Raw genomic sequence first — 17,642 nt, forward strand, 5'->3', positions numbered from 1 at the left:
GATAATAAAAGTTTCTCTGGCCACAAAATACTGTGATTATTTGAGATGTTTTGTGTGAGAGAACTCTGTAAAGATTTTATTTTAAATGTTAAAAGTTAACATTAGTTCTGCATATATTTTCTAGTAGGTGACAAAATTAAGATAGAATGAAATGTTTGTTCAGGAATACCTGCCTCAGAACTTAGTATAATGTTTTATATTAGACATGAAGTTCAGACACACTGAGGTAAGTTTAAAATTATGTTTGAAATTGAGACACCCACTGAATAAGATGAACTGACTAAAAATGATTGGTAAAGAATTGTGGCATGACAGTAAGTAATTACCCTTCTCGTCATTGCCTGATTAGAAAGCAAAATCTTCTAAATATGATCTCAAAAACTTCAGCAACACATAATACTACTGTAATCACAGTAAATGCATACATTGCAATGAGAAAAATGGTCTTCTCAAAGTGTTCTGGCACCATGCATTTTATAATAGTAAACTTTTTCCCAAGAGATCCAGCATCACACAAGTAAAGGGGTTTAACTTGGAAACCAAAGAGGTGAATCTGAAGCCAAAATGCTATCACCTCTAGACTGATTCTTAATAAAACAGAGAGGATATAAATCACAGTGTAGACAGGCTTTTGAAGAATGCATTCTTGATTGATGCTTTTACATGCAGCATAAAGATGGAAAATAGCTCCAGGAACCAGGACAATCACTAGTTGTAACGCCCAGAACACCTAAAGTATGTCAGAAATATCTTAGTCAAATCAATCGACCTATTACCAAAAACACATGAAAGAGACTGACTCTTAACAGAGGCAAACTTAATAATTCTAAGTTTCATAAGTCTTATGAGGAGTAAAAATAATATAAGGAAGATAGTGATGTTGACCATCTTTAATTACTAAGATGTAGTCCTATTTTGCTGTCATCACTACCAATTACAAATAATAATGAAGTATTTTATTTTAGTAGCTACCTAATTTCCATTTTCTGATTACAGGACTAGGGTATAATTATAACATCAATAGATAACAGAATTCTGGAGATGAAGGAAACTCTTGACCAACTCAAATTTACCTGAAACATAGAACAAGTTAGAGAACAAGTAATAATTCTAGAAATAATATCTGTCAGAATATTCTTCATCTTATTATGATTTTTTTTTTTACATTTAAAAGGGAAACAGTTTTTATCTGGTATAGAGGAAGATTTACATGCACACAGAAAAACTTACTTGTGGAGTGATTGGCCTAAACTGATTATAACAGAAGAGATTTATTTCTCTTTTGTCTGGATCACAACTGAAGTGCAAAGCCTCATTCCCATAGACCGCAAAGCCTAACACCCCAAGGAAGAACATTCTTACTGATCCAAAGAAAAGGGTGTGGAATTGACCGATCACAGTTGGAGGCTTCACCTGTTAACGGTTTTAGGAGAGAAAGATGGTTTGAAAACAAACATTAAAGAAGTACATCTTAAAGGATGTTTTCATTATCACATTTTAAAATATTTAAGATTCATGAATTTTTGAAGCAAGATAGAATTTCAGACCTCATTAAGCCCCATGCAAATTCTGTATCATGAGCTTGCTTACCCCTTCGCACTCCGAAAATATGAAATGCTAACAGTCAAATAAAGACATGTTGCTGATCAAATGTATGATCTTGGAAATATTTAAAAAGCTCTAAATTCAATGACTGTCCTTCCTATCCTTGTAATCCTTTTGCAATAAAACCAAGAGAACCTTAGAATATCTAATTTAGAAAATTAGACAATAAATTTAATATTAAACTCATTAGTATGCACACTATCTCAACAACCAAATGATGTTTATTTAATTGTCATTACAGCTTATTTTCTACTTCTTAATTATCAGATTGAGAAGAGAGTGGCTACTTTAAAACACTAACAGCTGAATGTTGTTCCTGAATTATTCTAGTTATAGTTTTAAATTCAGAATATTATGAAGCATACAGTTGATATTTATATTATTCTCCATATACGTAGAGATTCTTACTCATCAACACTTAATGCAAATCAGGTTAAAATACAGGACAAGACTCCAACAATTATTTTTCGTTTGTTTGTTTGTATAATACTTACACATCCTTCATAGAAGTTTTTGATGTAATTCAAAGACATGTCTCAGAAGTTGTTAGCCTGGCATCCCTGTGGGTTAATTCTTGACCCACATTGTCACTTCGTGTCTGCCAGAATCAAACTCATATTCTCTCATGACTCTTAACAGCAGAAAACACTTACCACTGCAAATTTCTCTCCCCTCCTTGTTCTCCCCCCCACCCTTTTTTTTTTTTTCAGATCTCTGGGGCCCCAGTCAACTTTCCTATCTCTGTCCCAAAACAAAGCAAAACAAAAACAAAGAAAAGCGGAGGGCATGTGGTCGATGTAATAATCCCTTGACTCACACTGTCAGCAGAGCCAGCCAGACAGACAGGAGTGCTAGCAAAGCAAGAGGCCAGTCCAACAGGAGCTCTGAACCCTCAATGCCTCTCAATTACCTGAGAATCGCCTATATGTTAATAGGTGGATTTTTTTTTTTTTTTAAAGATTTTATTTATCTATTTGACAGAGAGATCACAAGTAGGCAGGAAGGCAGGGCTCTCTGCTCAGGCTCCCCACTGAGCAGAGAGCCAGATGCGGGGCTTGATCCCCAGATTCTGAGATCATGACCTGAGCCAAAGGCAGAGGCTTTAACCCACTGAACTACCCAGGCGCCCCTAATCAGTGGATTTTTAAGCTTAGAGTTTTCTCCGAAATGTTTAGTGATCCTCCCCCCTGCCTCCATTTAGGTATGTCTGAAAAGAAAATTACATGGGAAATCTTCCTGATTCTTGTTTACTTTCATGGAATAGGATTAATTTCTGGGACATTTAAGAAACCATAACACAGGGGTGCCTGGGTGGCTCAGTGGGTTAAAGCCTCTGCCTTCGGCTCAGGTCATGATCTCAGGGTCCTGGGATCGAGCCCTGCATTGGGCTCTCTGCTCAGCAGGGAGCCTGCTTCCTCCTCTCTCTCTCTCTCTCTGCCTGCCTCTCTGCCTACTTGTGATCTCTCTCTCTCTCTGTGTGTCAAATAAATAAAAATCTAACAAACAAACAAAAAAACCATAGCACAGGTTATGATAGCTATTACAGCAGTGAATATTACTGATATATTGTAATATTTGTCTTTTTGCTGAATGCTTACCATGGACATGGAAAAACCTGCAGTTAGATCTCTTTTCTGAGTGAAAAGATAGAGTACTGCCAACCAGGATGAGACCAGGATCTGGCACAAATTATGTGAACAATCCTGCCTTCTCTTCTGTCCCTCAGTAAATATAACAAGTGCTAGATATTGTTATGGGTGCTGGGATGAGCAGGAGCCAAAACAGACAAGGAGCTGCCTTACAACTGATCCATCTGTATAATATCTTCTACCCACCTGTGCTTCCGTACAGACAATGGTGGGTGAAATCTGCTTATTCACCTGCCTTCCTCATCTTTGTTTTGTTTATGATCTGTGAAAGTCGTAACTCCAGACAACTTCACTGCTTTCCTTAGCAAATGGAGAAGTGACTGTATAACCCATGCAATTATAGCCAATGGGCAAGGGGCCATGGCCTTTTTGAATCAGGGTATTGCACTGGATAGGGGAAATATACATGGACAATGTAATGATCGCTCAGAGCCATTGGATGAGAGAAATTGCTGTATATTCTCATCTTCGCAGAAACAGAATTCCAGATTTGCTGTCTACTGATGCCTATGAAGCGGTATCCAAAAACCAAAACCATATTTTGCATGGGCGGAATTCTGCTTTGACTTCTACCATGTGCAATAATGGATGTGTTTGTTTAGACCATCAAACACTAGGGTCAAACATTTAAAATCATCAAAGTCTTCCTGTGTTTTTTCAGAGATGAACAAAATTAGCTTGAACCTTAATTGCATATGTAAATGGTAGAAACACAGTTTCATTTTCATTGTTGGGATCTATGGTGACCAAATAAATAATACTGCTCTTCCCCTTATAGCTTATGATCCAATCGAGCCATAAGACAAAAGTATAAAGTGCATAGAGGCCAAAATGTCACCCTTATTATACTCTCATTACCATAAAGATTGTGCTGGAAGAGGGACATGGTTTATTTCCTCAGGAAAGTGTGATTCTTAGCCAGACACAGGTGCAGGCCTCATCAGTGCTGTATCCTGGCTGCCTTTCCCACATGAAGTGCCTTCCTGCCTCTCTAAGATTTATGCATGAGAAGAGCAGAACAAAACTGCTGATTTCTGTGAACAACTGTCTTCCAAAGGGAAAATGTTAAGAAGTAAATGATGAATGCTCAGTTTTACCTTCCAAATGTGAGGTCAACTCACCAGCTAAGAGAGTGGCTGTAGTGACTCTGGTCTCACATTTGGCAATTGATAGAACTATTAATTAGGATGACAACCTGAACTTCTTTACATGCTAACAGCTGACAGTACTAGAAGCAGCAAAAGAGGGCAATCCCCAATGTGCAAGCATTATTTAGTCCTCGACTTGCTTCATGTTTACTAATGTTCCATTAGATATAGCAAGTTACACTGTCAGCCCAAATTCAAGAAATAGCTACTACCTGTCAATTGACCTGCAGCCAGATTGCAGAGGTATGGGTACAGAGATAGGAATAATTTGTGACTGATTTTATGTTCTACAACAATATGCCCTCTGATGACACATATTCATGTCTCTCCCACATATCTTTACCTCTTTTCAACGTTGTAAAAGTCTCATCCAATCATAACATTAAGGTTGAAGTCCAAGGTTTTGTGTGAAACTCTGGATGTGGCTGATATGTGGCTCCTTAGGAGCCAGAATCTAAAGAAAGAAAAGCAAAAGTTCTCTTCCACACAACGTTAATGCACAATAGTGATATAGGGATAGAAGAACTCTGGCACCTCCACTTGCAGTGTGGGAGAACAGGAGGCACACTGCTATTACTGGCCCATAGCAATTTTGAAATTTTGCATAGGACATAATGCCAGTTCTCCCTATTCTGAAGGCACTGAATATCCCTTGCTTAAGCCCTAGTACTACTTTTGAAAGATGATCCCCAGTCTATTGTACAGTACTTCTTGATCAAAGTGGTTTCCTGGTGCATTGTTGTCAAAGTCTGCAGGACCATCCTCTGTGTTCTTAGCTGAAAACATCTGACCTTTTTCATTAAAAAATGGTTGCCATTTGAAACTGAGTAACTTTCTTAGACTGCCTCCTGCTAGAAATGTGGAGGACCAGGAGGCTTTTTTACAGTTTGACTAATATTATCCATTTGATTGAAGCTAGTAGTTGTTTTGCTTTTGTTTGTTTTGTTTTGTTTGTTGGTACAACTCTCTTAATCACTTTTTTAGTTTCCAATGTATCAGTTTTAATGCACTTAGTTTGAAAAAGAATTATACCCTCAATTTTTTTAAAGAAAGGATAAAACGTCTCTGAGACCATGCTTCTAAAGATTTCTAGAAAACTTCTGTCTAATGAGATTTTAATTAGTCATGTCTTAAATATTTTGAGTTTTATCCAAGAATGTTATAGTCATACTACTGATTTGCTTTTTAGTCTTACATTAGGAATTTTTACTTGCCAGGGACACTAGAAATGAAAACAAAACAAAACCCATGTAGCAAGTCCTCTATATTTTCCCCAAATTTTGCCTGCAATTTGATCTCTAGGTCCCTTCACTAGGTCATCGTTCTCTTCTTATACCTTATTAAATGTGGCTAGGAAATAAACAAAACAAAACAAAACAAACAAACAAACAAAAATGTGGCTAGGAGTACCAACCTGTTACTTTTAAAGTTCTTTCTGGATTTCTTCCTAGCCAAATCCAGATTTTCATTAGTATGTTTTTTTTTTTATCTTTCATGTTATTTCAGGTGACTATTGTACTGATTATCTTCATATTATAAGAGTCACCATATTTCTGGCCTGCTACAGTTATTTTCTCAATGTTTTTCCAGCTTCCACTAAGAGTTTCACATTGCTTTTCTTGCCTTTGATAATAGTTTCTTTGTTACTTTTCCACTTTCTGCCTACTGAAGATGTTACTGCATTTTTAGGGTTTGTTCTTGTAGTGTCTGACCTTTTTTTTTTTTTTTTAAGATTTTATTTATTTATTTGACAGAGAGAGGAGACAGAGAGGTAGGCAGAGGGGGTGCGGGGAGTAGGTTCCCTGCTGAGCAGAGAGCCCCATGTGAGGCTCAATCCCAAAACCCTGAGATCATGACCTGAGCTGAAGGCAGAGGCTCAGTGGCACCCACTGAGCCACCCAGGTGCCCCCTGTGTGACTTTTTGTTTTTGTTTTTGTTTTTTTTTAAAGATTTTATTTATTTATTTGACAGAGAGAGATCATAAGTAGTCAGAGAGGCAGGCAGAGAGAGAGAGGAGGAAGCAGGCTCCCCGCTGAGCAGAGAGCCCGACGCGGGACTCGATTCCAGGACTCTGAGATCATGACCTGAGCCGAAGGCAGCGGCTTAACCCACTGAGCCACCCAGGCGCCCCTGTGTGACTTTTTGTACCAATATCTTCAATATCTGTATCAGTTGAGACTTTTTTCATAGCAAGTCACTCTAAAATTTAATAGCCAAAATAGAAAGTATTTATTTCACTTGTGGTTTAGGAGACTATTTCACCCAGCCTGGACTGGTTTAGTAATCTCTACTGAGTTTTTGCATGCATATATGGTTAGTCAACAGGTCAGCTGCCAGGTGGATTATCCAGGGTGACTTAACTCACATGTCTGGAGGTTGGCAGACTTGGGCCAGAGTGATTTGGGTGACTAAGGCACATGTCTCTTGTCTTTCTAAGATTGGCCCAGACTTCTACTTGTGGTGGGGATTATAGTTTCCAAAACAGAGAGTTGAAAAGGCCAAAAGTGCAAGAACTTGTCAAGCCTCTGCTTGCTTCAGAGTTGCTAATGTCCCACCAGCCAAAGCAAGGCTCATGGCGACTTTGGATAGATTCTAGCTTTTAGTAAGAAGATCTGAAGTTATATTCCAGTGGCAGGGATGCGGAGAGGTAAAGAATGTATAGTGATTTTACAATCAACCCCATGACTGGGGGCATTAAGTGAGAAAATATAATATTCAAGAATCTTGTTTGTTTCAAAATGCAATTTGGGAATCAAAGATATGTACATTCTTCCTAGAGAATCAATTATTGAAAACTAAAGTTTGAGGCCTTGCTTGTATGCTGTCCACTGAGCCTTTCTTTGCTGATGTGAAAAGCGTATGAGAAGAACTAGAGTAGAAAAAACTCTCTTATAATAATATATTAGCCTATGGGATGGTTTCTATCTGCTATTAAGTATTTTCAAAAAATTATCTCCCCAGAGTTCTTACAACTCTGTGAGATATGTTCTCTTATGCGTCTATTTTACAGGTGAAGCCCAGAGAGTGTAAGTAATCTACCCAAAGTTACAGTTAGTAGACGGCAAAACCAGAGGGTGAAAGATAGTGAATGAATTGCTTTTTGTTAACTGGTGAGCTGTAGGCACACGAGAATATTATTGAGGTGATTGTTAGGACCCTGAAACATAAGGAATTAAGTGAAAATAAGTCCGGATTTCTTATTTTCTCCTGCAAAAATCTCAGGGGTTATTAGTTCTGTGGAGGTTGGCCATTTTCCCATTCCCCTGGCCTGTTCTCAATGTGAAGAGGAAAAGCCAAGCAGAGAACTAACACAGTGTAATATGTGCCAAGGGAGTACTTGAGAAATGTGAATGACTCCCCAGAAATGATGTCAGCTAAATTTCTTTCTCATTTGGTATCCGTGTGAGGAGGAAGGACACATGGGCTCTGGAATCAGAAAAATTCTGATTCCAGAATTTTTGGAATCTATGTTTGGACCCTTGTTTCACCACTCGGTTAGATCTGAGATCTCGGGAAAAGTATTTACCATCTCTGAATGTCAGTTTCTCTAAGTGGGGTTGATGGTAGTAGTTACCTCACAGGGTTGTTGTATGAAGATTATTAAAAGTATTTCAGAAAACATTCCTCCTGTGTTTAATGAGACCCCGAATTATCTTTTTTTTCTATTAATATTTTTTAGTTATTCAGACTACAGAATGTTAAGTTAATTATCCTTTTTAAGAAAGGAAGAGTCACTGCTTTCTTCAACCTAAAGAATGTTTGTATTGGCCATGAAGAACATTTTTGGGAAGAATGGATAACATGCAAATCCCACTTTTTAAAAAAATTTTGTTGAGGTATAACTGACATATAACATTATGTTGGTTTCAGGTGTACAATGTAATGCTTTGATATTTGTATATATTTCAATATGATTACTACAATAAATCTACTTAACATTTGTTACCATACATAGTTACAAAATTTTTTTTCTTGTGATAAGAACTTTTAAGATTTATTCCTTCAGTAACTTTGAAATATGTATGTTTATTTTCAATGTCTTTCTTCTGTCTCTGTTTGATCTTTTTTGGGAGGGTGTGTCTCTTCCTTTAGAGTCTACTAAGATGCCAAGACAAGTGGGACTGAAGCCCAGAGAAGCTTTGAGTAAATTTATTACTAAAACATACCTCTGCTCTCCCAGCTCCAAAGATTTTAAAATGAACAGGTCACCTCCATCAATTTCCTGAGTAAATGGCCTCGAATTTGAAACTATAGCACCAGCTTGCTTGCTTAAACTTGCTTAAAGCTTTTCATTTTAGCAGAGGAGTGAAAACAGGGTCACATCTTTTTCTATTCTACTGTTAGTATTACTAGTGCTTTCACACACACATACACACCACACATACAGATGCATACACAAATTGCTGACATTTATTGATTACTGCTATTTTACGGCACTGCTCTAAACTATGGGAGTCATGTGTAATCTTTTGCCAGATATTCTTGGAGTCCTAAAATTTCTGAGATTAAAAACATTGAAGACCTGTGTGGTCTAGCCCAGAAAGGGGAAAAACCTCTAATTTTGTACACAACTCAAGATAGGACCAAATGAAATAACTTTAGAAAAGCACTGGTCAGGATGCCTAACACGTAACAGCCCATAAATATTTTTCATTATTACTACTTACAATCTGCTCTAAATTAATACTTTAAATCAAGTCACAGGTATTGCTTTAGAGCTATTCTTTTCTATGTATTTGTGCTTATTAATTTTCACTCAACCAGTAAATATTGAATACTTAGAATATCAGCTGCTATGTACATTGTTATGTGTTATGTGTGAAAATAATAGAGCCCCCGCCTTCATTGGGCTTATAGTATAGTAGAGCGTGTGTGCTTGTGCATATATATATGCGTGTGTGTGTATAAATGTATGTGATTGACATGTATAGTGCTCAGTATGCTCAAAATAAAACATGATTTATGTTTAATCCTTCAGAGTACGGTCACAAACTACCTCGGCTTATTTCACATCTGGCAAACAAGGAGAAATAATCTCTTCATAAGTTTCCTCTCTAACATCCTTTGAGTCTCAGAGTTTTGCATTGTGTTACAGTAATTTACTGTCCTCCTCATGAGATATCCAATGACTGTTGAATGGGATAAAATAGAGATCAATTTAGGTACTCCCGATAGTAGATTTCACAGAAGGACAGCTGAGATAAGGCAATCCGGACAGCTGCCTCAATTCATAAATCACAATCCTTAACCAATTCACATCTCACTGAAATCTCTAACCTGCCAAAATTGGGTTTGTCTTTCTGCATGAATAATTTATATTCTCTGGAATGGAACTGAGGATGCCTTAGTGGAAAGGGCCAATAACCAATCATGTTATTTTAGGCAAATGATTTAACTTGCTGGGTTGCATTTCTGTGTCTCTGAAAGGAATAGATTGGATTCCACAATCTGTAAATAATTTCACATATGGTTTTATGATTCTAAGTCTTATAACCATACTTGGAGCTATTGTACTTGCTGTGAGAACTGTTGTGAGTAATTTGTATGTTACCAGTAATTGCTTGACCTACTGGTTAAATTAAAAGCCTCATTTTTCTTCTTCATCAACAAGTTTATACATTTCATATTTCCAATATGCCTATATTGCACAGTTTCTAGGTATATAACACACATGCCTTATTTCTTTTTCAGATGCTCTAGCCATACAATCAAGCCCCTAGAAGAATACAGTCTATAAGTCCACAACACCTGAATTTGTGTCCTTTTCTACCATTATGGTTGTTGTTTACACATTTTGTGTTAACTGTACAAGTTTCGTTTTTCTAATTTTACGGTGCGGAAAATAACTTTTACCCCAAAGATGCTATAATTAATAAGAGAATATATGAAGTAATTTCTAGCACAATGTCTGACACATAGTTGATTTCTCAATAAATACCATTTTTGCTCTTGTGATGGAGACTAGACTCATTGTATCAAACTTGAGAGGAAGTATATCAAATAGGTAAAAATTTGGGTTCTTGAATCAGTGAACGTAGAATTTGAATCACAGCTTGTGATGAAAATGCCTCAGGAAAACTAGCTAATGACTCAAAACCTCATTCTCCTCAGCCACTGGGATTTGTAGAGCTCTCTGGATCATGGATTTGTTTTCAACAAATTTGGGGGGAAAAGTCAGCCATTATCTCTTCAAACATTTTTTTGTCCTTTTCTCCTCTTTTTCTGGGACTCCATTTACTTAGATGCTAGAGTGCTTAATATGGTAGCTGATCCTTTCTCTGAATGCTGCTTCTCATTGTGAATAGTTATTATGTTAATGTCACTGATATTTTCTTCTACAGAGTCTCAACTGAAGTTAATCCTGCCCAGGACATTTTTCATCTGGGATACTGTATATTTCTATCTAGGACAAGGGTCAATGAACTGTAGCACCTGGATCAGCCACCGTTTTTGTAAAATAAAGTTTTATTGCAACATAGCCATGCCAATTCATTTATGTATTGTCTGTGGTTGCTTTTGTGCTACAAGATCATAGTAGTTGCAACAGAAATCATATGGCCCATAAATCTAAAATATTTACCATCTGGCCTTGTAAGAAAAAAACATGCCAACCTTTCTAGGGTCAATCCTGCTCTAGAAGTTGAATGTGGGTCTTTTAAAATTTTTATTGATGAATGGATTGATTTTATTTATTTGAGAGAGAGAGAGAGAGCACAAACAGGGGGAGGGGAAGAGGGAAAAGCAGACCCCACTGAGCAGGAAGTCTGGCTTGGGGCTCCATCTCAGGACCCCAACTTCATGACCTGAGTAGAAAGCAGCTGCTTAACTGATTCAGCCACCCAGACACCCATTACCCCCACCCTTTTTAAGATTTGAGTCTTTTTTTTAATCTTCCATTTCTCAAATCATCATGTTAATATTTTTCTGTACCATTTTAAAGGTAGATGGGATATATATATATATATTTTTTTTTTTTTTTAAAAGATTTTATTTATTTATTTGACAGAGATCACAAGTAGGCAGAGAGGCAGGCAGAGAGAGAGAGGAGGAAGCAGGCTCCCTGCTGAGCAGAGAGCCCGACGCAGGACTTGATCCTAGGACCCTGAGATCATGACCTGAGCCGAAGGCAGCGGCTTAACCCACTGAGCCACCCAGGCGCCCAATGAGATATATTTTAATAGCTGTTTTGTGTCCTTATTTGTCTATTCTAATGATCAATTTTTTTCCTCATTATGGTTTATAAGTTCTTGTTTTTTGTATGCCTCTTAATTTTTAAATGAATTGCTGACATTTTGTTGGTTGCTGTATTTTGTTGATTTCCTTTCAATGGTGTTAGAATTTGTCCTGGCATGCAGGTAGGTTACTCAGATCAGCTGGATACCTTTCAGGCTTGATTTTAGCTTGTTAAGATGGGTTGGGGTTAGCTTGCAGTCGGGCATATCTAGACTCACAACTAAAGAAGTATGTATGTATCCTGTGCATTCTACAGGATACACATTGCATTAAAAGTCTTTCCATGCTGGGTGTGGAAACGCAAACTATTCTCAACTCAGTTTGCACTTCAACTGTTGATGGGTGGTTTTCTCTGACCTTGGGAAGTTTCATCTATGCATGAACAGATTTGTACTCAGTCAAAGCCTCAAATGGATCCCCCTCTAGAGTTCTCTGTTTAGCTCCTGGCTCTACAGTACTCTGCCCTCCAAATTCTAGCCATCTTTGTCTCTTCAAACACTGATTTTTTATTCCTCCATTCAGTGAGGCCACTGAACGATGTTAGGGTTTCCATTTTCTGAACTTGGGGGAGAGGGATCACTGAGTGACCTCTAGGGTATAAGCTGGACTTGCGTGTTTTATCTCTCTCTTCTCGGTGACTTCAATCTGTGCTGATTGTTTTCCAATTTTTCTGAATTTTGCAATGATTGGTACTTTTTTGGGGTCCAGTTTTCTTGTTGTTTAAAGCAGAAAACAGAAAAAAAAATCCAATTTGTATCACTTTATTTCTACCATAAAACAAAAGCCCTTAAACCTAGTTTCATCGTTCTCAATAATGTTTTAAAGAGTAAAGATCATGGGATCTCTGAGTAAATATAATTTCAATTTTGCAGTATTTGTAATATAGTAGATCTTATTTACACTTAAAATTAAGAAGTCAACAGAATTCTATCCAAGTGTCTAGTAGTATAGGGTCAGCAATAAGTCAGGCTGTGTTGATAGTTTAGTACAGTTGCTTAGAATGAGGGAGTCTGAAATGCTTCATTTCAAGTTCTGTGACTGACCAGTTCTGTCATATTAGATCCGTTTCTGTTTTTTATCCTGGGTTTCAAATTCCCATCTATAACAAAAAATAATAATACACACCACATAGCGTTGCTGTTAGGATTGAATGCCATAGATTATTTATTTAACATGATATCTAGCACTGTAAGTTCCAAATTAACATAAACATTATTGTGCCGTTTTTGAGAAGTTGTTCTTTTGTTGTACTGAAGATGAGTCTGCAAGACTTTAAGTGCCCTCCATGCTAGAATCCTTGGAAATTCTTGGCGCTTTACCATTTGGATGAAAGTAGACCAATGAATTCGGCAGCAACTGACTGCTCTTAGGACACCAGCCAAAGCCATCCATGAATTGGCTTGATTTAGAAGGCTAAGCCTGATAAGGTCTTCTTGTTTAGATGGGGTTAGCCTGATGGAGTCACATCTCCCTTTGTGGTGTGATAAAGGCTATGGTGCTTTTCCTACATACCAACCCCTGGCTGCTAGGAATTTTGGCTGCTGGCAATGCACAACCAACTATATTTTTCGCTGAGCATAGCCATCTGCTGCAGGAAAATGTCTCACCTGAGCCTGTGTTCCTTCCCAGAGGGTGACATGCAGCCCTAAACTGGCCAATGCAGAGCTAAATGGTCTGCTCCCATTCTGTTTCAGAACAACTCTGAAGGGCATCCAGCTTTGGGGATGATGGAAACTTCAGGCACAACTACTTTGCAGGAATTTCTTCATCTGCTCAGTCCTGCCTTCCTTGTTTCCTTCTGGGGTCAATTTCTAAAAGCATTCTTCAATAAAACTCCTGCATACACATTGTCATCTCAGAATTTCTTTCTTTCTTTCTTTCTTTCTTTCTTTCTTTCTTTCTTTCTTTCTTTTTTTTTAAATTTTATTTATTTATTTGATAGAAATCACAAGTAGGCAGAGAGGCAATGGGGGGTGGGGGGAAGCAGTCTCCCTGCTGAGCAAAGAGCCCCATGCGGGCCTCAATCCCAGGACCCTGAGTTCATGACCTGAGCCAAAGGCAGAGGCTTTAACCCACTAAGCCACCCAGGCGCCCTCAGAATTTATTTCTATGGAACCCAGCCCAAGACACTTGGGTAACATGAGTATGAAATACACACAAATGAGAAATGTTGTATTCTCAATGCAGAAAACCCCTTGCTCTGGCCCTTTCTGAGACCTGACATAGGCATCTGAATTGGGAGTATTGAGATCAAGGGTTATAGCTCAGATAGTTCCTACGCCTCCCTACCCTGTGATTCTTAACTACAATATTCTGCCTTTCAAATGAATGTGGAAATGTTTCACCTTTTAAAATTGAACATGTTTTCCTGAATACATCTTAAGCCTGATGTACCTGACCTTAAAGAGGAATAAAGTATATGGAGAAAATGTAGAAGGGGATGCAGTAGTTAGAACAACTCGTCCCCTGACATTAAAATAACAATAACAACAACAACAACAACAATAATAATAACAACGCTGTAGGCAGCCAATGTGTTTCTCCCTCAGCAGTGCCGAAAGATGGAATATTTCTTGGCCATCAGATTCACATTAACCTCCCAAAAGCTTCTAGTCCCCATGACACTTTTTAAATAGTAATTATATCTCAAAAGATCTTTAGTCATAGGCATTTCTCCTAAGAATGATTCCTAGATAAACCTGAAGGGATATTATGATAATTTGTCAATGAATAAATTCTTCATTATGAAATAACCTGCATCTTACAAACATGATTTTGGAGGGCTCTTATCTGAAGTTACCACAAATTGCCATCAGCAAATGAAAAACTTTAGCATCAGGTTTGGCTATGTACCCATGATTAATATTCTTGGTAGTAACTTAGTGATGACTACAAATATAGATATATTAGCATAACCTTTCAACATGTTCAGGTTTTCATGTGATTTCAAATTATGTCAATGCTAAAAGAGTTAGTGAACATTACGACATTATAACTTGATGCTTTAGATTTATTACTTGGAGGGTTATTTTCATCTTTCTGAAAAATACTGAATTATTAAATTTGTGCAAGCCAAGTTTTATTTTTTTTAATTTTTTGTGAACCAGGTATCTGTGGGGAGGTCCAAACCTGACAGCAAATGGTTTTTATCAAATTATTTGCTATGGAGTCAAACTCAGAAAGCTCATGCTTAGTACTACCCTTTGTTGGTGCTTATCCCTGATTTCACTCAATTTTCATCAACGTAAGTTCCATAAGTCATCAATTTGTTGTAACTTTTCAGGGTTGGACATACTGAGAAATTGTAAATACTTCTATCATAAGCTTCAAAGTGGGAAAAATTAATAACTGTATATTTGGCATGGTAGGGTACTCTAACTGCTGCTTAATTTTAGTTTATGTTGTATCATATTTTGTATTTTTGAAACACATTGCATTCCTTTAATTTATGAAATGCTTATAGAATCAAACTTCCATGCATATATTTAGTCTGATGTGCACAAACTCCAGATTACTGAATTAAAACCTTGTGCTAAATTGTTGGGCTATCATTAAAATTTCCATTCCTTATTCCCTTTGTGACATGTTACCAGGGAAAATTCATTGCTTTGAATAATAATGAGCTTGAGACAAATTTAGCTTTTGAAAGCTGATTAATGCCTTTTTCTGTTTTGAACACCTAATATATAAACCACCTTTGCTTCTTTTTATAAAGAAAATTTAATGGCCATTTTTCTATGAATTCCTACTTATTAAGCATTGGAATGTGCTAATTTATCTTTAAAATGTTAATATAGATGCTGGGATGGAAATGTACTGGAGCTAGTAAAATATGAAACCATATGTGAGATGACATTATTAATATGCTACTAACTATAATTATTTGAGTTTTATGAGTCATATGAACTAAAACCATCGCATATTCTCTGATAATTTCAGAAGGAGTGATTTTTCCAACTTTGTACTTTAAGGGTATAAACTTCTCAAGAAGTATTAAAAGATCCTAGGAATATCTAATGATCTTGTCATCACTAGCATTCTTGGACACTCCAGTGAATGGAAACCACTACCATCTTTTATTGTTACTGGGATACAAATAGTCTAAGATGACTTTGTGTGGCGGCAAGTTTCTAATAGCACTTTCTATCTGCAAAATTAAAAAGGGATTTCTTATTTTGGGTGAGGTAACAGGTTTTTAGTAATATTAATCATGATAATGTTAGAAGTTAATTTATTAAAAGCAATTATATTAAGGACAAGGATAATGATTATGGGGTTATTTGGCTAACAGAGATTAAAATTTACAGTAACAATAAGCTGAAAGATGATTTTGTGCCAACAGAGCTGTTAAAAATATGTAACACTGAATTATGAATAGAAACATAAATGGATAAGAAAATAAAAGAATAGCTCATAATACTGAGTGGAAAATTGCTCATCAGTTATCAAATGACACATAAAGGTCTGGTGAAAAAGCAAGACCTTGCTGGGGTAAATTCCCGGGAGTCAGTAGACAGAGCAATTTGCAATTGAATGGTATCACAGATACGCTATAGAGACCTTTCATGGATTGCTGATTTTTCGGAACTGAAAAGCATCAACAACCTATTAGGGTTTCAAGACTTTAAGTAGATGTATGGTTCCAGTAATTTATCCTTGAGTCCTTTATAAAAGGCTCTACGGATAGAAATCCTTGAAGTTCTCCGTTTTCAAACAAGATTTTTAATTAACTCTTCACACCCCTTTGGAGCCAAATATGCTATGTACAGCTTCTTATAATAATTGTAGGCTGAAGATGTATTTTTGTGTAGATGTGTATATGTGTTTGGGTAAGTGTAGTTTTTTTGTGAGATTAAGGAACTGCCGAGAGCAATGGGTATCAAAGTTCTTTCTTTGATTTAACATTTCTGTGAAAGTCCTATTCAAGATCTTTGGGTAATTTTTCACAACCATTGCCCCTACGTCAAATTCCAAAAGAGCTCAGAGTTTTAACTTGATGCCTACATGAAAAAATGCTAGAAGTAAGAAATTTTTAAAAAGAAGGTCATAGGAAGAAAGAACAAGAATGCTTTTCTAGTTATTGATTATCTCCCCACTCCTGTTCCTCTGCTTCTACTAGTGTAGTTCAGGTCTGGTATTCATAGTTTGATACTGTCTTCTTATTGTCATATTACCGGCTCAAGTGCTTCTACACCCAATGCTGGAGTAATTGTTCTATACATGGTTTTGTTGTTTTCCTCCAAAATCGTCTTTGCTTCCCAAGTTTTAATGACCATACTCTTCCCACCTTAATTTAGGGTTTTGAGTTCCACAATTCGGCCTTTTCAGTCTGTTCTATTCTTTTAGAAAAATCCATGCTTCAGCCACTTCAGACCATCTCCTATACCTCAGATGTGCCTTATTTCCTTTCCATATGTAGATCCTTTCCAAAAGTGCTCTGTTTTATCTTCCCACCATACTGTTTATTTTCCCCACTAAGGTCCTATCCATCTGGGGGGCTACATTTAAATTTCTTATGTCTATGATTCCATCCCTGACCAACCGAACCAACAGAGAAATTTCCCTCCGAACTTTCAAAATATTTCGCAATGCACAAGGCTAATACTAGGCCCCTTGACATCCTTGAACAAATTAGAAAAACCCATTCCCTTTGGAAAGACAGTCCCATAAACGCACAGCGTGTTGAGCAGACTATGACTCTAAGTGAAGCAGGAAAAAGCAGATGGAGCTCCTTCCCAGAATGTGGGGCTTAATGAAGAGATTCACCAGGCTTCAGCTCTCTTTTCTGTCACTGTGTAGCTGGCTGACCTTGGGTATATTATTTTACTTCTCTAGATTTTGTTTTCTTCCACGAAAAAGGGAAAATAGTATGAAATTCATACTATTGCTAAGAATAATAATAGAGATAATGAACATAGATTTTCTAGCTGGATATTTGGCATAGAAACCCCAACTGGTAAATTGTAATAACCCTTATAATTATTATGTTTTACACTACCATCCTTAA

General features: G+C 37.0%; 1 protein-coding gene across 1 annotated transcript; it reads right to left on the bottom strand.

Annotated features, from left to right (window-relative positions):
• Positions 1 to 334: 334 nt before the first annotated feature.
• On the bottom strand, positions 335 to 2,138 carry GJE1 (gap junction protein epsilon 1). The gene is made up of 3 exons (XM_044236606.1): positions 2,100 to 2,138; positions 1,231 to 1,413; positions 335 to 730 (listed from the first exon to the last, which is right to left on the bottom strand). Exons 1-3 carry the CDS (start codon positions 2,136 to 2,138, stop codon positions 335 to 337), a joined length of 618 nt encoding a protein of 205 aa, XP_044092541.1.
• Positions 2,139 to 17,642: the final 15,504 nt, after the last annotated feature.

This window comes from Neovison vison, chromosome 1 (genome assembly GCF_020171115.1).
Source record: "Neovison vison isolate M4711 chromosome 1, ASM_NN_V1, whole genome shotgun sequence".
NCBI lineage: Eukaryota > Metazoa > Chordata > Mammalia > Carnivora > Mustelidae > Neogale > Neogale vison.

Excerpts from the sequence above, each read along its gene's own strand:
- GJE1 (XM_044236606.1), bottom strand. The coding sequence starts at position 2,138 with ATGTCTTTGAATTACATCAAAAACTTCTATGAAGGATGT. Across the intron at positions 1,414-2,099 it reads AAAACTTCTATGAAGGATGT|GTGAAGCCTCCAACTGTGAT; the intron begins GTAAGTATTATA and ends AACCGTTAACAG. Across the intron at positions 731-1,230 it reads TTAGGCCAATCACTCCACAA|GTGTTCTGGGCGTTACAACT; the intron begins GTAAGTTTTTCT and ends GACATACTTTAG.